This window comes from Amphibalanus amphitrite, unplaced genomic scaffold, assembly GCF_019059575.1.
Source record: "Amphibalanus amphitrite isolate SeventyFive unplaced genomic scaffold, NRLGWU_Aamphi_draft 000267F_arrow, whole genome shotgun sequence".
Classification (NCBI taxonomy): domain Eukaryota; kingdom Metazoa; phylum Arthropoda; class Thecostraca; order Balanomorpha; family Balanidae; genus Amphibalanus; species Amphibalanus amphitrite.
The window spans coordinates 287,793-307,836 of NW_024881762.1; the positions used below are offsets into that span (position 1 = coordinate 287,793).

Genomic DNA, 20,044 nt, shown 5'->3' on the forward strand with positions numbered 1-20,044 from the left:
GCGACAAGCGGTAAACGGCATGGGATACGCACGGACAAGGTCTACAATTTTTACCATTTTCAGGTCAGGTCAAAGATGACGTCACAGGGGTCAAAAAGTAAAAATGGCGGCGCTAGATATGGAGTTTTTCTCGAATAACTTTCGAACTAGTCAAGATAGGAACAAACTAAGGGCACCATCGTGATCCTCTCGTCAATCCGCATCGAATGATGTATATGTTAACTTCGAAAGGTCAAGGTCCGCCCCCCGTCGGTGCGCTTGTTAAAACGCTGCAATGCATGTTTTGCTGTAAATTAAGCATAGTTTGGTAAAAAGGCGACCTTGGCCACCTTGGCAAAAGGCAAAAGCGGGTTGATCGATTGATTGAATTTGATCCAAGGATTGATCCAGATTGATTCGTATCACGTGCGGGATCATACTGATACAAATTTGATCGAGTCGGTCCAGGTTTGTTTGATGGGGCTTTTGCTGTTTTTTTTTTGGCTCGTCTTCGCTGGACGTTAGGGTGCATCAAACGCCCCACTTTTTCGAAAAATTTACGCGAACCCCCTGTCACCAAAATTTATTGGTATATGTCAAGTTTAGGTCCTAACTACAATTGTGGCGCTGTTGATACGAATATGAAACAGCAAAAATTTTAGGTTTTAGGTTAGGTTAGGTTGTAGGTTTGTAGGTTTTAGGTTGTAGGTAGGTAGGTTTGTAGGTTAGGTTAGGTTAGGGTAGGTTTGTAGGTTGTAGGTTGGTAGGTTATAGGTATGTAGGTAAGGTTAGGTCAGGTTTGATTATGTTTTTTTCTTTTATTTGCGAGACATATGAGTATAATTTTTGGATTCAGGATGTCAAATAATGTAAAAATATGAAAAATTTATCAATGAAATCTTCTTAGGACTTAAACTTGACATTTACCAATTTATTTGTTACGCATCCTAAATGTATCCTCCATGCCAAATTTCAAGAATTTCTGAGGCCATCTAGGGGGTCCGCATCGACCCTGAAGTTAACGAAATTTCATGAATTTAACCATTAATCATGTAATGGGGCTTACTTACAAATTATTTAAAATTAGTCTTAGGCCAAAATATTTTTTGGTATTGCTAATCATTGCAAGTGCTATCCTAAAACTGTCCACCAAATAAACCTGAAATGTATCTGACTTCACCTAGGAGTCTTAACCTCGCCCGTATTGGTGTTTTGTCTGCGTCTAACGTACAGGGGAGGGGTCCGTTGGACCCCCTTGCTGTTCGGTCTCTGTTCAAGCTACAGCTTCACGGGAAAAAACTAGCGTGTCTCCCGTAACGAGAAGAAGCCGATGATATCCAATTTTAAGGTCCTAGGTCATTGGTTGACCTTGACCTTCCAGGTCAGGTCAATGACCCAAAAGTCGGGAAAATCGGGACCTATCCATAGTAGATGTCAGCCACCACCGACATCTTCGAAACATGTTACGAATGCACCAAAAATATTTTGTAATTGTTCAACGCTCAAACGCTTAAATGTTCACGCTTACGAGATGAGTAGACGATGCTCCTATCATCAGACGAGCTAATCGCTACTGCTGACGTCAGTGCGCCTGCTCTTTGAAGGGCCTGCGCTCTCTCCCGTCTTTCTGGGCCATGTGTCCAGTTCAAGTGTCTGGTGCAACAACTATGTATATAGTGCCGACCAATCGGCGTTGCATCCACTCGTCGACGCACGGGGAACGGTCTTTCACAAGGAGATAAACTATCCGAAAGTAGCAACTGGCATGTCTCGGATATTCCATTCCGGTCACCTGAGATTATGTCGTTCACGTGGTCTTGACCTATTGTTTTGGGTCAATGGGAGAAATATGGAAACCGAGTCAGAATGATCATCGCCAGTCACACCCCGGCAAGACCGCGCCCAAGCCCCGGCAGCATTCAATAGCGCAAGTGGTGGCAATAAAACCAAGATATCAAGTTTGGACGTCGCTACTGAAACCGCAAGGTCGTTGACAACGTCGCATACACCTGTCTGTGAAGGATGAAAGTCCTGTGACGACAAAAAAGACTTGAAAACTTGACTTGTGAGAAAGACTTGTGACGCTCCACATGGACTTAATCCATCCCGAGGTCGACGAACAATTAGCGACGGAAGAGCGTCTCATTCTAGTTGTCGTCGAGGACGTGCTCATCAAACTATATAAGAATTGCTCACGAATTGCTTACAAAATACGAGTCACTCTAAACCGATAATATCGGTGTTAACATTTGCTTCAACATGAGTTCGCCTAAAACCGGCATTGTCAGGGCTGCATGCGTGACAAACTAACTCCATTTCGTTTTGACGCTGCCATGGTCGACTAGGAATTTTGGGTTTTATATCGGCGAGATCATTATGGTGTAAGTCTTCTGCCAGCCCAGAATCGAAGTGTCAAAGTCATGTCGTAGTGAATCACAAAACCATAAAATATGCAAGAACCGCTCTAAACCCAACGAATTCGGTTAAATCATTGAAGCTTAACGAAGCGATTTGTCCCAGTCTTCCTTCCAAGCAAAAGTCCTACTTTTTAATGTGTATCAGTGTGCCAGGCTGAAACTATCTATAGTTATTATTTCGTGCTTAATTTGGTTAGGGGTTATTGAGGAAAACTCGCGATCGATGATCTCAAATACTCTTAAGTGATGTCAAACGACGCCATAAGGTCCAAGTTCAATACAGACCAGGCATCAATTCACGGAAGCGGGGCACAAAAATAGGATTTCAAGTCCTGAAACAAATTTGGATCATATTTGGCGCTAACTGAGCAGTTCCTGTATCTACCCACGGAGCTTTAACGGAGGGGTCACGTGATCGACCTGACCTCAGGCGACCTTTACGAAAAAAGAAAATCCGAGGTAAAAAGTAGTAAGAATTTAAAAGCTTGTAACCTCCTAAAAGTTCCATCTCCCTGCGAAAGATTCCCCGACTCAAGAGCGCCGCGAAGTTATACAACATTTTTAGACTATTGAGAGGTTCATGTATGACGTCATAGGTCACTGACCTGACCTGATGTCAAAATGCAGCAGATAAAGAATGTTCAGGCTTAAGTATCAAAGGTCAGCTAAGTCAAATTAAAGTTCCCTAATCCGACGTGTTTCGACCCATCGCGACAAAAACAGCAGTGGTCGTATAAACCCCCTCCATCGGGGAAGGTTAAGTGATGAAGCATGTTCATAGCTGATGCGGACCCCCTAGATGACATCCGATGTAATTTTAATTTTGCACAGCGTCATTGTGCTACTAGTGGAACAAATTGAATCAACAGACAGATCGATTTGAAGACATCGGGGCGTTTGATGCACCCTAGTGGACGTCCGTTAGACCCAGCGTGAGACCCTCTTTCGGCCATTACAATTACAAGGTTGAGGTGCTTTCGGCGCACGGGATCAGGGTTTTGCGCTGAAATTTTTCATGATTTCAATTTGCGCCAAAAAATGGGTACCTTCTACCTTTTTGTGCCATTAAAGGAAATAGTTCACTTTTAACATGGAATTTTGAACTGGAATAGCAGTTTTGTAGCTGCTGGGACTAGCACAAATCAGAGGCATTTACAGCTCAATGACCACCCTAGATGAAGATATTCCATTTCTCGTTCCAAAAAGACAGAGGAATTAGCGCCTTGCAGAGGAATGCAGCCATGTCATCATCAGCCAATCAGCATGCTGCTTACAGCCAATGCAGTATCCGTAGGTTTGAACTATGCAATATGATTGGTTAACGCATAATAAGCTTCTACGTCAAACATTATTTTATAAGGAATATAATTATTAATATATTAAAACATAGAAAATAATGTTTTTACAAAAAGTTTTTATTGTATAAAAGGTCATCCAATTCAAAAAGCTGGGAGCTCGTCAAGAGAGGATCGACCAGGCCACAGAGCCTTCCTAGTCCTATCTTATCAGGTATTTCTTATCATTTTGAGCATAAAAAATCATAAATCCATAGGTACTAAAATAGGACGCCTGTGAAAACAGGGCGCCGGAGGGCATATTAGTCACGTGACATTTGGAACTTCTCCCCCTCCGTGGGCCTTCTACATGCTCAACGTCACGTGTAAACTTCATGAATCTCGATTAAATCGCCCCAGGCGCCCTGTTTTCACTGTCGTCCCTAAAATACTAGTTTCAGCAAAGTGAACTTTTTCGTTTAATCTACTTTTACATAAAGCGTCTCCTGACCAAGACAATATCAACCAGTTACCAGATAGGGCATTCTGGTGTCCTGAATGCTTTCCCACGTTGAGGTGTTAGAGCATCCAAATTTGTTGGATTCCATGGAAACCCAATACAAACTTATGACCTGACAGATTTTCATCTAATATTTTATTGTTGGATAGATTTTTGTCTGCAGATTTTCATCCAATTATTTTAGTGTCATAATTTCCATCTGTACAGTCTGTCTTAAAAGTACCGCGCAAAGTGACAGTGGATCCATCGAGCCTGACTGAGGAAGGGCCTGCCAAATTTGGGTCACCGAAGCAATTGACATCCTCGTCCATTCCCTAGGTCAAATGGTCGGTGACTTTCAAATTAAAGCAGACCCTTTCTTGGTCAGGCTTGATGGATCCACCGCCACTTTGCGCGGTACTTTTAAGACAGACTGTACATTTTTTCATTTGTGCATTTTTGATATGTGCTTTTTTGTCTGTGTATTTCTTTGTCTGTGCATTTTTTTCATCCAATGATTTTTTTTTGTCTGGACATTTGTTTGTCCAATAATCAAAACACGACTTGATATTTGATCAGGCCCACTTGCTTTATGAGGATTGAGGCTTTCTAGACTACTTGTACTCCAGCGGCTGCTATAGTAATATCCGAGCTCTAAGGTGAAACTCCCAAGTCACAAATGTCAAACACTATACATGGGCCCTGTTTCACGGTGATAGGTAGCAGCACGCTGCTATCAAATTGCGCGAGCTGACGTAATGTGATGACGTTACACTAATGACGTTTCGTGTAATCCGTGAGCTTTTTCATAGCGGCGTTTGGAACAGAGTTGCTGTCTGGTTGAATGCGTTTGATACATTTGTTTGATCGCACAGCCGTGAAGATGTTAGCAGCAATATTTGATGACATCACACAGATTGACAGCATCGTGGTTTGCTGATGGTTTCCATGGAAACCCAATTTGACACGTGTAATAGCAGCGTGCTGCTATCACCGGTGAAACAGGGCCATGTTTGATATGTTACATAAATGAATGTTTCATATGTACTCCCATATTTCATATGCATGAAACTTTTATTGCAAGCTTTTCTTACATGAAGACTGACTGTGATTATGTGAGACTGTGACTGTGTTAAAACTGTGATTCAGGATCTAAGCTTTTTAAGTGTGGATATGTCAATGTAGGTATAATGTAAACCCTATGCAGGTATGAACCAAGATACCTATAAGAAACAGGTAGGTCCGATGTTTTGAGTAAAGCCCAGTAAAGCCCTGGTGACGTCACTGGCATTTCTTATATGGAGAATTTCGCCCATAAGGGAAATATTTTACATACGAAAATTTGTATTTCATTAGGAAAAAATACATTCTATCAATTTCATCATGAAACTTATATAATTTAATTAAAAAACTTGAAATCCTTTGAGTATTTGTCCCAACCCCTGCTATACCTTTGGTCACGTGACTTCCATGATAAACTTTGCGTTTTGCAATGTTATGACTTAAACAGAAGCAATAAATGTTACAAGCGTATTATTTATGATGTTTTAGGCAGCAATCGTGTAATAACATCCTTGAATTATATACATTCTGCTTAAAAGAGGTCACGTGATGTTACCAGATTGTGCTCGGACAGCATTTTCTTAAACTTCGATTTTGAGTACTTTTTACCTTCATTGAGTCCTAATAACGGACGTTTTTAGTTATAAAATGAAGCAATGAATCTATTGAGGGCAAAATTTAATCATTTTTACACTTTCAAGCCGGGCTATCCTGGCATGAACTTCGGCCGGTTTGTGTGTGAAGCCTATGGTGAAGGGAAAACTTCACGCCCGGCTGACGTCACAGACCTCGGCTACCAAATCGTGTCCGGTGGGGGTCGGTATGAACTGAGGTAGGGTTATGTTGAATGTTGGTGTAGGTATACACCTTTTGTTAGTTTATTTCGGTACGTACGCATCCATTTTAGACCTGGCGGATTCTTTGTAGACATACCGCTAAGCTATGTATCAGTTGTGTATCAGTATAGCATTGCATGTCGGCCGTTTATAGTGGTGATCGGCATTAGATCATTTAATTTCGGCGCAGCAGCAAAAGACGCCCGAATTCGGCGTGTCCGCATTGTATTTCGGCGATACCCCTGGAAATTGGAGACGGCCGCACGATATTTAGAACAGCAGCAACCATTCAATTTCGGCGGTTATTGGGAGGCAGGTGTGAGATTTCTCGCTTACAAAATGAGCTTGTTGGAGCACTGTTATTAAGTCAAACGTTTTTCAAGGTGTTTACTGTTGCCACTATTTCATCGTCTGGACTTGTGCTTGCCTCCGACCCTCTAACCTCTCCTTTATGGCCGAAATTTCCTTTCGCAATCGCCAGCGATGAGCATGGTTTCATGTGTTCGTGCTTTCTGTGGGTTAAACAAAACATTACAATATACCTATTAATTTCTATCAAGGAAGTGCTTGTTATGCGCATAAGCATTGGCGGAGGGAGATTCCTTCGCGTTGGTGTATGTGTGCTGCCATACGCGTCTGTGGCCAGCTGAGCTGGCACTCACTTGAGCTGTGTTGGTCGCGAGAGGAATACACCTGTGTGCGCAAGACGGACGACTCTTCGGATCCCTGAACCGTGAGGACCACTGCACAGATCACAACATGGCGCAGCCGACAGGATAATCAACCAGTGGCCAGGAATATCAACGGACATCAAAAACACCGTCCAAGGATGCCAGCTATGTCAAGAACGACTACCAAGTCAGAAGCGTGAGCCGCTGATGACGGACCCCCCACCTACTCGAGTGTTTGAAGAAGTTGCTGCAGACATCTTCAGTCACGCTGGGCGATCTTTTTTGGTATATGTCGACAGACTTTCCGGGTGGCCTGTTGTGCATGTGTTCCCAGCGGGTGACACAACCTCAAGGCAGGTCATTCGAGCGTTGCGTCAGAACTTCGTGATGCTCGGTGTTCCCGTAACGCTGCGCTCAGATGGCGGCCCTCAATTCAGCAGCCGAGTCTTCGGAGACTTCGTGCGGAGGTGGGGAGTTAAGCATGTGATGTCATCTCCCCACTTCCCACAGTCCAACGGTTTGGCAGAGTCAGCCGTCAAATCCCTGAAACAGCTCGTTGCAAAAACCACCGTCGACGGTAACTTAGACGATGAGAGGTTTGACCGGGGTCTTTTGGAGTTGCGCAACAGCCCACGTGAGGGCGGCCAGTCTCCAGCCCAAGTGGTTCTGGGTCATCCACTCCGAAGCTGTGTTCCAGCTCATCACCGAAGTTTTGCTCCAGAATGGCAGGCTTCAGCAGCGAAGTGTGATCAGGCGAATGCAGAGAGGCGCCGTAGGACAGAAGAAACCTACAACCGTTCTGCGTCTCCTCTTCTTCCGTTGAAGATCGCCGATGAAGTCCGCCTGCAGAACCCTCTCTCCAGGATGTGGGACCGCACAGGCGTGGTCGTGGGAATCGGTCGTCACAGAGATTACCACATCAAGCTGCCGAGTGGGCGAGTCTGCTGGAGAAACCGACGCTTCATCAGGCCTCTCCATCCATCTCTTCCCGGCGGTCCATCTAACTCGTCCTCCGTCTGTGTTGCGGACGAGGCAATGCCTCCACCACGTCGCAGTGCGCGTGCGCGCCACCCACCGAACAGGTATCGGCCTGCTCCGTGATCTGTGTTATGTCGTACGGTCAATGCCATGTTATGCTGGGGAGATGTTATGCCGTACGTTCAAGAGGACTCTGTGACCTGTTCGCTGTGATGCGTAGTGTCCCGTATTCGTTTACGTGTTTCCGTTTATGTTGGATCACTGTGCTTTGTCTGGGCAGAACGATTTGTTTTTGTTTGTCTCACTACTTGTTAGCTCTCCCATTGCGCCAAGACCGCTGCATTATTCAGTTGCATCGGTCTTGTGGGGGGGGGGGGGAGATGTTATGCGCATAAGCATTGGCGGAGGGAGATTCCTTCGCGTTGGTGTATGTGTGCTGCCATACGCGTCTGTGGCCAGCTGAGCTGGCACTCACTTGAGCTGTGTTGGTCGCGAGAGGAATACACCTGTGTGCGCAAGACGGACGACTCTTCGGATCCCTGAACCGTGAGGACCACTGCACAGATCACAACAGTGCTAACATAAGTGCATAGGCACCTGCTTAAAACGAAGGCGGCGGAGAACAAAACCAGGCCGACAGGGTACGCGACTACTGAACTTTGACCCCGCCCGTGCGCCAGAGACGCCCGTCGCCCTGTGTCGTCGCGCGGTTGTTGAAAGGATGCGCCGAGCGCCGGATGGACAGTCAGATGCTGTTTGATGTGTGTATGGGGGAGGGGGGGGGAGAAAGATACACCTGCTGCAACCACGAGTCTTATCCATGGGACGGGTTAGAATGTTGGCGCTAAGCCTCTGGTAGTGTTCATGGGGGTGGGGCGGGGTGAGAGGAGGCGTGGTGATACGATACGCAATGCTGAATTTATTTTCGTGTCCTTCTGCACACAGTAGGCAAGGGATGTTTGATGTTTCACGCTGGCAGTTGATAAACCCGCGCCCGGCTGGGGGTCCTGGATTTCCACGCCCTGCTGGGGGGGGGGGGGGTGTTTGAACACCCCCCTTCTAACTCGGCTCCTGGGCCACGTAGCGATACGCGGAAGGCGGCGTTCGAAAGAGCGCCAAAAATAATGACAAAATCACTTCGGTCACTTTTTTGGTCAGGTCAAAGGTCAGGTCACCAGAGGTCATTGAAGGCAAAATTTCGCCGATTTTCAGGTCGAATGTCGACAATTTCCAGGAAGCCAGCGCATAACTCGGGAACCAATAGAGCTAAAGCGCCGCGGAAAAGCGCATTCGATAGCCCTATTAACGCCCTTTCTGAAAAATTCTCTCAGATTTGACCTAACGTCAACGGTTTTGCCTGCAGGGGCAAAAACTGCAAAAATAGCCGATTTTTTTTCGGAAACAGTTTTTCTGCAATAATTTTTGACACAAGCCTTGTACGAGCTTCCTTTTACCGGCATCGTGTTCCTCTCGTCAAGACGCATCGAATGAACTATAACTTGACCTTGAAAGGTCAACTTTAAAATTTGACCTCAGGTCAAGGTCATGACCTGACCGGAAAAGGTCATGTTGCATATCAGTCGATCCGTATCGTCGAGGTGAACACATCTAAGGCGTTTTCACCGCTCTAGCATGCCTCTATCAAAAGTTATTTGCGAAAAACTGTTAGACACCATTTGTGACCTGAGATGACTTCAGGGGCATAAATAGGGGTCACGGACACCATTTTCATGTTCAGTGTGTTTAAACCACTTGTAATTCAGTGTTTGGGAGTGTTTATAATGTCTTTCGTCCAAAAGAGGCGCATTTCAATTTTCTCCCATTGACTTATAATGGGGAGGTCGCAAAATTGACCTGACCTTAGTAGGTCACCGATATCAAAATTCTGAGAATATATATTTTATAGATACTGTTACCCTTATCAATCGCTGAATATTTCAAAGCGATCGGTCACTCGGTGTAGCAATGGCAGACATTGAAACTTTTTATGAGGTGAGGTCACTTCAAGTGACCTGGTGACCTGACCTTTAATGACCTTGGTCTGAAATTTTCACAACATGTGTAGAATTGATGTATGATAAGGTTTACCAAAAACGGCGGCGCTCCGCGCCGCCGTTTTTGAGATATTCGCGAAAAACCACAAGGGGGGGGTGTTCAAACACCCCCCCCTCCCCCAGCAGGGCGCGGGTTAATAGGAGATACAGGGAGTGCAACGATAACCGATTGGTAAGACTCATTCTGGTATCGTTGAGATTGAGATAATTGTGTTATGTGTGATTGACGAGATGATGGGTTGCTTTCAAGGTGAAGTAAAATAACAGGTCTTTTGATAAAATGGGCTCATGTTTTGAGCAAAAGCTAAGCACACAGTGACAACAGCACAGACGTGCTTCAATGAAAGAGAATCGGGGTTTGCCTCGAGTCCAACAACGATTGGTGTTTGCCTTGTCGATCGTCGTCCGCCATGTGCGGACAGGAGCGGGTACTGAAATATAAAAAAGAAACCAGCCCACAGTTATCTTTTTAGGACAAATAGTACTAACTCAGTAAAGCTTATCAATATTCACATCAGATTTCGAAACGGGAAACAGCGAAACGATCTTAGGTAGGTACTGTGACGCTAAACAAACAATGGCCTGCTTTTCTCCCCCTGAGAATATCTCAAAGCCACAAAGCTGTATGATGATTCAGTTGATGCTCAAGAAGCGTTCCTGAAAATGTGAATCACCTGGGTGCCTCCGGTTACCCGCCGAAATTGAATGAACTGTGCCTAATTTGGTTGTTGTTACTGTTGCTAAATAGCGTGCGCAACCTCTACACCTGTGCTGGCGCAGCCGATTCTACTTGCGCTATCGTCGAAAATGGAGCGTTTTGCCGCTGTGCCGAAATTGAATGCTTTACCGCCGACTCCCTGACCTGCGCCGAGATATTATGTGATTCTTGTACATAATATTGCGGTATGTGTACACACATTTCGTTAATTCTAAAATTGACGATTACGCACCGAATTTAACTGACAAAAAGTGTAGTGTTTGATGTGCAGTTCATTTGTATGAAGTAATTGTTGAGTGATGACCTTCAACCTTGTATATCATATCTCAACAGACTGTGAAGTGAGAACCATAGTCACTGATGCGGGCTGGTCAGTGGTCAAGCACCACCTAGGCAAGCCACTTATGCAGCTGAAGCAGTCTTTGGGAGGATCTGAAAACCAGGAATTGACTAGGGGAAAGTGGGGTAAGACGGTCAGGGTAGGTAAGACGGGCACCCCTTCTGCAGACCAAACCAATAGCGCTACGAGCAAGAAAAGTTAGGACCAGAATTGCCTTTCCCACTACACACCACCATTCAAGTCTGGTGAATTTGTGTTCAGTCGATAATCTTTTATTTTGATTTCTTTAAAACACTCATTTCATTGAAAACATCCATAATGTATTGTGCAAGCTTTTGTGTACAGCACTATAGAGTTAAAAACTCGCAATCACTTGTGGTACACTCATATGCCAACAGTGTTCATTTACGGCGGATTTGCTTTGTCTGCATCAAATTGTCCACAGCGAAAAATCGTGCTGAACTTCTGACATTGAGTTTGGGGTAAGACGGGCAACTATGAACCCAATGGGTCTGTAATGGTGAAAATATTTTTGTTGCTGTAGGAAAAAAGAAGCATTTCTAATAAGAATATGTTCGATTCCGATACTCACAGACATGTTAGCAATATTCCTTCGGCACAGTTTATTCTCGAATAATGAATGTGAAAAACGGTTCTACATGGCTTCTGAACTAGGGCCTATATAGGAGCATACGCCTTCTGCACGAATCTCGTATACTGCCATTTCCGAAGCACTTGAGACCAACGAGCGACTGTATAAATGCGGCTAATCTCGGGCATTTGTTGCGAGCTGCGCTGATCGGTGAAAGAAGCTGGCCGTCTTGCCCTACCCATGTGACCGTCTTACCCCATGGGGTGGGGTAAGACGGGTTTTTGCAAGGTTTTGCAAAAATAGCTGCAGTTTATTTGTTGAATCAGGTCTAAGTCTCATCTTCTGGCAAATGAAAGTAAAATGTCTGAAAAAGGTTTTCACCCAGTTTCCCGTTTCTATGATGTTTCTAACCGGCCGAAAAATGGCTCCAAAGTTAAGGTGCCCGTCTTACCCCACTTTCCCCTATGTGTTCTGTAACAGTGCTCGAGGCCTCGAGGTGCTGGAGGCCAATGCAGAGCAACTACGCTGTCAGGGACAGCATGTCGGAGAGCAATTCTCTGCTGATAATGAAGAAAGAGATTAAGGTGGAGCTTCCCTCGCCAAGGGTAAGTGAGCACCTATATACAGGGTGTTCCGAAAATAGAGCCTCCCTCTCCCCCCCCCCCCCCCCAACTAAGATCGACTGTATCTTTGCAACTGTGCATCCTACAGCTTTGGAACACCGCTAATTAGAAAATGCATCAAATTGTTTCAGCTAGGCCGTAATTCCGTTATGTATCATGCACAACACGCCCAGCCTTGTGGAAAGCACAATATTGCACAATTCAATACCAAATTTTTGGTGAAACTTGGGTGAAACATGTAGCGGTATCGGCCATCGGCAAGGTATCGGATATGGTGGAAATTTCTTCACATCTGACGGTTATTTCAGTTCATGTGCGTTTATTCATTCTTCGCACCGCCATCGCCGTGTTTCACGGCCTCGCAACACATTTTGTTATGGTCGTTCTCGGTGTAACGACCATAACAATACGTATTCATTCAGAGCCACACTAGGGTAGCCTGTTAGAATTGAAATTGACCGTTCTTTCCAACAAGCGGTCTCTCATTATCGTAGGACATACGATTTTGGAGATATACCTAAACAATTTGACCTAGTACGGGGGCACACTTTAACACCCTGTGTATGGTGTCTGCCTGTCTACTTACTATTGCCTGCTTACGTTCATTATCTCAGGGTACCTTTTTTTGCATGTCTTATGATGCTTTTGGTGTGAGAGGACAGAGGTAATAATCAGGGGTGCGGAGCCGGAGCCGCCGGAGCCGGAGCCGATTTTTTTTTCTCCGAAGCCGGAGCTGTCTGAAATTTCCACGGCTCTGCATCCCTGCGCATAAAATCCGGTTTAGACACACTGAACATGAAAATGGTGTCTGTGACCCCTGTTTATGCCCCTGAGGTCATCTTAGGTCACGAATGGATCTAACAGTTTTTCGCAAATAACTTTTGATAGAGACATGCTAGAGCGATCAAAACGCTTTAGATGTGTTCAGCTCGACGATACGGATCGACTGATATGCAACATGACCCTTTCTGGTCAGGTCATGACCTTGACCTAAGGTCAAATTTTCAAGTTGACCTTTCAAGGTCAAGTTATAGTTCATTCGATGCGTCTTGACGAGAGGAACACGATGCCGGTAAAAGTAAGCTCGTACAAGGCTTGGGTCAAAAGTTATTGCAGAAAAACTGTTTCCGAAAAAAATCGGCTATTTTTGCAGTTTTTGCCCCCTGCAGGCAAAACCGTTGATGTTAGGTCAAATCTGAGAGAATTACTCAGAAAGGGCGTTAATAGGGCTATCGAATGCGCTTTTCCACGGCGCTGTAGCTCTATTGGTTCCCGAGTTATGTGTTGGCTTCTTGGAAATTGTCGACATTTGACCTGGATTTCGGCGAAATTTTGCCTTCAATGACATCTGGTGACCTGACCTTTGACCTGACCAAAAAATTGACCGAAGTGATTTCCTCATTATTTTGACGCTCTTTCGAACGCCGCCTTCCGCGTATCGCTACGTGGTCCAGGAGCCGAGTTAGAAGGGGGGGTGTTCAAACACCCCCCCCCCCCCCAGCAGGGCGTGGAAATCCAGGACCCCCAGCCGGGCGCGGGTTAACACGCGCACCGACGGGGGGGAGCGGATATCCGCCCCCCCCCCCCCTGAGGTTTTCGCGAATAGCAGGAAAACCGGCGGCGCTACGAAATTTGGTACGACTATTCTCTCATCAATTTTACACATGGTGTGCAAGTTTGAACCTCCTAACTTTTAAGGTCAGGTCACCAGGTCACTTTGAATGACCCAACCTCAAGTCACTTATTTTTGCAACTTTGTCACCGTGCCAGAGCTACAGTAGATGTCGGAGGCCTTTGAAAGTCGCAGGATGTTATAAGGTCATTAGTAGCTACAATTTGTTTATCTCGGAATTAAGATATCGGTGACCTAAAGTCAGGTCAATTTCTCGACCTCCCCATTATAAGTCAATGGGGGAAAATCAACTCCCTGTTTTTACCACTAAAACGGGTCGGAATGGCCCCATATACCATACATTACTTCATATACGATCAACCTTCACTACCTTGAGGTCTGTTTTGCTGTTGGGCAGCTGTAAGGTCATGTGACGTCATCAAAGGTCACCAAAGTTTTTTTTTTGCCAATAAGTCCGTACAGGAACAAGATACAGCCGCGCGGATGGTCTCATTGTGTTCAGCTCGTCAAGACGCATCGAATGATATACATGATGACCTGAGGTCAACCTTTGACCTTGACCTTTCGAGGTCAACTTATATATCATTCGATGCTGATTGACGAGGTCACGAGAGGATCACGATGATGCCCTTAGTTTGTTCCTATCTTGACTAATTCGAAAGTTATTCGAGAAAAACTCCATGTCTAGCGCCGCCATTTTGACTTTTTTGACCCCTGTGACGTCATCTTTGACCTGACCTGAAAATGACCTTAGTAAAATTGTAGACCTTGTCCGTGCGTATCCGATGCCGTTTACCGCTTGTCCCTATCTTGCTTCGTTCTCGAAATTCAAGGGGGAGGCGGTCATCCGCCCCCCCCGTCGGTACTAAGTTGGCGCAAACCCCCGTCGGTGCGCGGGTTAACCCGCGCCGGGCCGGTGCTCCGAGACTTCCGTGCCGGGCCGGGGGTGTCTGAACACCCCCCCTTCTAACTCGGCTCCTGGGCCACGTAGCGACACGTGGTAAGCGGCAATCGAAAGAACGTCCAAAATAAGGAAGAAAACACTGCGGTCATTTTTGAGTCAGGTCAAAGGTCAGGTCACCAGAGGTCACCAAAGGTAAAATGTTGGCTCTTTCAACATTTTGGAAACTGCCAACGGCTAACTCTTGAACCACTAGAGCTACAGCGCCGCGGAAAAGCGCATTCGATAGCTCTTTTAGCGCTCTTTCGCCAGCATGTCCTCAGATTTGTTCTCAGGTCAACGATTTAGCCTCCAGAGGGAAACAACTCCAAATATAGCCGTTTTTACGAAGAAGTGTTTTTTTCGGCAATAACTTTTAACTCAAAAGAGCCACGACATTACTTTTGCCAGCATCGTGTTCCTCTCATCGAGACGCTTCGAATGAACTATAATTTTTGAAAGGTCAACTTGAAAATTTGACCTCAGGTCAAGGTCATGACCTGACCGGAAAAGGTCATGTTGCATATCAGTCGATCCGCATTGTCGAGCCGAACACATATAAGGCGTTTTCATCGCTCTAGCATGCCTCTATCAGAAGTTATTAGCGAAAAACTGCTATGAAAAATAAATAAACTGTGCTAAAAACTGCTATTTCTATATGTAGATACTATTCATTTTTAGATACTATTCATGCTATTCATACTATTCATACTATTTATTTACTATTCATTACTATTCATTACTATTCATTTATAGATACTATTCGTGACCTGAGATGGCCTCGGGGACATAAAAAATGGTCACAGGTGCCATTTTCCGGTTCAGTGGGTCAATTTTACCTTTATTCCGATGTTTGAGAGTGTCTAGAATGGCGTTCGTGTAAAAGAGACGTTTTTTTAATTTTCACCCTTTGACTTATAATGGAGAGGCCGCAAAATTGACCTGACCTTAGGTCACCGATATCAAAATTCCAAGATGTACGTTTTATAGATACTGTTACTCTTATCGATCGCTGAAAGTTTCAAGGCAATCGTTCAGTCGGTGTAGCTATGACGAACATTCTATTTTTTTCTTCTAATTTTGGTGAGCTGACTTTGAGCGACCTTGGTCTGAAATTTTCACAACATGTGCGGAAAAGATGCACAAACAGGTGTACCAAAAACGGCGGCGGTCGTTTTGGAGATACCTGCGAAAAATCGCAGGGGGGGGGGTGTTCAAACACCCCCCCCCCCCGGCCCGGCGCGGGTTAAAGGTAATGTGAAGGCATGATCAGACCACAGTATTTTAGCAATGACTTTTGACACATGCCTGGGAAAGCGTTGGGAACGCCTTGAATGCGTTTACATTCAGAGAACGGCCAGCTCGCCTCTTTTAGTGGAAGGCACGTTTCTTGTGACTGAAAAAGATATCTGCTCGTTCTAGGCTGAGCGGCCGTCGTCTCCGTCGATGTCGGACGACGATCCGTTGTCGGACCGAGCTGTGCGGTCTCTAGTGAAGGAGGAGAAGGTCAGGTCGCCGTCGCCGTCGCCGCCGGAGGAGGAGATGGTCAGGTCTCGGTCGCCGTCACCGTCGGAGGACTTCATCGGGTTCACTGAGGTGGACCGTGACAGGTGAGGACTGAGTCTGCCGTCTGCCGTGTCTGCCGTCTGGCAAGGCTAAATTTGTTATTTCGTTGCATAATATACCCCAATTAATCAATTAATTTATGTTAACTAAAGTAAGCATGCATCCATGACCGAAGTTATGAACATGCCAATGTTTTTGTTCATTTTTTTCCTGTAAATTATCTTTTAAGATATGGTTTGGTGCATACTGCATAAGTCACGTTCCTGAAGCCAGCAATTGTATTTTTCAGTGCTCATTTCGCCTCCATTGCAAAAACAACTATGCTGTTGGGGCGCGTGCCGGACTCTCAGGACATAAAACAAAGTAAGTATTGAGATTGAAAGTGTATCGCAAGTTTCGTGTTTGCCTCATAATACAATTAGCCTATTATGTTTGTCTAATTGTATACGTGCGCACGTGCAGGATGACGACCTATTTCGCGAAGGACCGAGCCTATTGCGCTAAAATTTGGTTTGTCATTAGTGACCGTTCAGTAGGGTGGCCCGTCGGCTAGTCGGCTAGGGATACGATTTCGCACTTTTGAAAGTGCGTAAGTGCGCTCACTTTCGCGCCCGCTCGTTAGTCGCCCTCTAAGACGTCTTATTGGTATATAAGAGGTCAGTTTTACCAACATAAAATCGACCACCCGTTTTTTTTTTTTTGCCTAACCCACGACGCAAATGCGATTTCCCCGTTCTAGTACGCACCTGAGGGAGTGGTTGCCGCCCCTTGCGCTGGTGTTGATGGTTCAATGATAGGTGGAGGGTAAAACTGGCTTAAGTCCTAAATCAAGATGGCAAAGCTCGCAAGATTCATTGCCGACGCAAGATATTGGGAATTGGTCATTTTGGTCGTGACGTTAAAATGTTAAATTATCCTTGCTGTTTTCTTCTAAGGTAGATTGGGCAAGAGAGGAAACAATGTGCCTCGCCACCAACTGAGTTAACTCGCGCATGACTGGGGTATTTTCCATAACGCGGCTGACTCCGGGGGGGGGGGGGGGCTCTACAGAGCCTCCCTCCTATCTCCGAAACTACTGGACCGATCGTCTAAATTTAAAGGTGTCTGATAGCGCTGGAAAAACTTTCCAGTGAAACTTAAATTCATTGACTTCCAGGTCACTGATGACGTCATAGCTCAGGTCAAAGTAAAAAGTATCGCGTATAACTAGGCTATTTTGAAGATATCAGACTAAAACTTCCTAGAGTAGATCATTTGTATGTGTTCTATCACATATCAACGCGTTTTTTCCAAACCCCACATCTGTTCTCCCGCGAATTTCCGGGAAGCACAAAAGATCCCTTTTTAAAAGTGTCCAATCATCCGATCCTGATCGAATACGTGTGTTCGCGAGCTTGTTCTGGCATTGGTTGATCTGCCAAGACATACAAACTTGAGAAAAATCGAGTGACTACTGACTGTACCTTTCTTAAAAGTTTCTATCCAACTTGTCGGAAATTCACAGGAGAACAGACGTTTGGTTTGAAAAAAAAATAAAACGCGTCGATATACTCCTTTTTTGGAAAAGTTAAATTTTAGGGAAAGAAATCACGAATATATATATTTTTTTAGATTTTGTACGTAAAAGTTTCAAAATTTTCCTCATTTTGTAAATCCGAGATAGCAGTTTCACAGCCCTGAGTATTTTGAGTCCTCTCATGCACAGAAATTGGATCTATCTTAAAAACTGAGCTCTTGAAAACGATTGCCGTAGTTCAATGTTTTGCATCAGAATCGGCCGACATGACGTAACCCTGACGTCATTTCTAGCCGATCTATTGTGGCATTAAATTTTCCTTTAGACACGAGGTGTCAAATTGATGTAGCCGAAGTTACTGCAAGTTTCGTGTTGCTACGTCCAGCGGTTTAGAAGATATTGCAGGAAAAGGAGTGGGACTCTGTGGAGCCCCCCCCCCCCCCAGTCATGCTTGGGTTAAAGGAATAGGTTCACCTTGAAAAAGTTCAGTGGATGATTCCAAAATACTTTAAAATAGATGATAATACCTGAACAGGTGGTTGCATGCCATCAATTGGCCGAATTTTGATGAAAACAACGAAAAACTATAGTCATAAGAATAACGTAATTTACGGTAAAGAGTAAAGACGTCATATACAACACAAAGCCAGATGGTGTGAATGTAGCGAACTACAAGTCGCTACAGGTTATGGTGAACCATGTGCTACAGACAGTTAGGGGGCGCAAGTTTCGATAATTGCGTATGCATTTCGAATGTGTATTGCGCTTAGTTATCTACCTACCCTGTAAAGTGACATTGTTCTATATTAAATAGCTCATAAGATACAAGATAAAGTAATTATACAATTGAATAGCATATGGCAAATTTATTAGGCGAATCGGTTCACCTTAACTTGAAATCTAGTCTTTTCGTGGCAACGTCATATACATCTGGTCATATCTGGTAAAGACCTTGGGGCTTGGCGTTCTGGTAAAGACCACCTAAATTCCTCTCTGGTGTTGTCAAATTATATTTTTGAGACGAATGGCTCCGGATTACGTGGTTTTAGCACATAACGAACAAAACTGCTATCTCAACTCCATTTCCCATGTTAGACATGAACATGTCCCTTTAATCACTTGTTGTCTACTGCCTGACCTCCGCGCGCCAGGCACTCGGATTTGATCCGTATGGCCATAGACCTCTGTGAACCATTTACAGAGACATGCAGAGGTCTATGGTCTGGCATACGATTGCTGCTGCCGCGTAGGTCGGTCGGAGTCGTCTGTGCTTAGCGTGTCCTCAAACCGGACACATTAAGACGACTTGTGCTGACCTGGCTCAGGACCTCCAGAGTAAATGCCTTTGAGTGTAACATATCCTTTGTTTATTTTTTAGCATCACCTATAACTTATATAATTTACACTTACCGCTCGTAACAGTGTGTCGCAACATGTACAGGTGACGGGTGAATGTTACTTTCGTGGTTTACTCACCTTTTTAAGTGCATATCAATTCTTTCCACAGTATTTTCCGAAGGAGGTTTTGGCAGAGGTCAGAGCCTCGCTATAAACTACCGACAAGTGGACGGTCTTGATGATGATAACATATGTAAGTACTAAGTATCATTTCGCATCCAATAGGATATGTTTTATTCTTGCACCTTCGATATAATAATCGCTTGTTCGTGTTACAGTCATTCTGTTATCGACGTTACTCCAGAAAAAGACATTATAGCGTCGCAGTAACCTATTTAAAGTTTCTTCGAGTTCTCAAATTGCCGCCTGTTTTGGCATTGCCATGCATTTTGAAAGTGTTAAAACGGCAATAGTTTCGCCGGTAAGGGCTTACATTTCGACTATTCACTCTCCCTCCAAAAAGAAATACTTAATCGATACTCGTTCTGTCAAGTTTTGCTTTTTTTATTCCTAATGGTCCTTTCCTCAAGGTTATTTTCACGCCTAGAGATTCCTAAGCCTCTAGGTTAATTCATTGAGTTTCCTACCACCTTCTCAAAGGTAAACTGGGTCAAATCGGCATAAGAGCGGCAGTGCTCCCCGAACGACGTTTGGCAACCCTACCGGGGAAAACGGAGTCATTTTTTATGTAGACGTGTCACAGTTTCAATTCACCAGATCCATAGAAGTGATGCAATTAAAACATACACGAGATGTTTATGAAGAACCGTTGTTTTGTCTTCCGACAGTTTGTGAAGTGTGCTGCCGTGAGTGGGAAGGAGACTGTCCGGTCCATGGACCGCTGAAGGTCATACCAGATACCAAGGTAAGGGTCAGTCAACTTATTTTTTTTTTTTTTTTGCATTTTTGCGTGTGTTAACCCTTGCCCGTATAAGGAGAACGGGAGGT

General features: G+C 44.8%; 1 protein-coding gene across 5 annotated transcripts in view; it reads left to right on the forward strand.

The window, feature by feature from the left end:
* Positions 1–330: 330 nt before the first annotated feature.
* Positions 331–20,044, forward strand: part of LOC122386917 (zinc finger protein 2-like) — a 65,371-nt gene continuing 45,657 nt past the window's right edge. Inside the window, exons 1-6 of one of the 5 annotated variants that reach the window (XM_043376648.1) lie at positions 331–447; positions 11,901–12,025; positions 16,039–16,226; positions 16,472–16,545; positions 19,206–19,289; positions 19,885–19,961. In XM_043376648.1, coding sequence (XP_043232583.1) covers positions 11,930–12,025; positions 16,039–16,226; positions 16,472–16,545; positions 19,206–19,289; positions 19,885–19,961 — 519 coding nt within the window. In that variant the 5' untranslated portion in view covers positions 331–447; positions 11,901–11,929. Of the gene's footprint in view, positions 448–4,083; positions 4,247–11,900; positions 12,026–16,038; positions 16,227–16,471; positions 16,546–19,205; positions 19,290–19,884; positions 19,962–20,044 lie in introns of those variants that run through there. The other 4 variants (XM_043376649.1, XM_043376651.1, XM_043376650.1 and 1 more) reach the window with 4 other exon arrangements.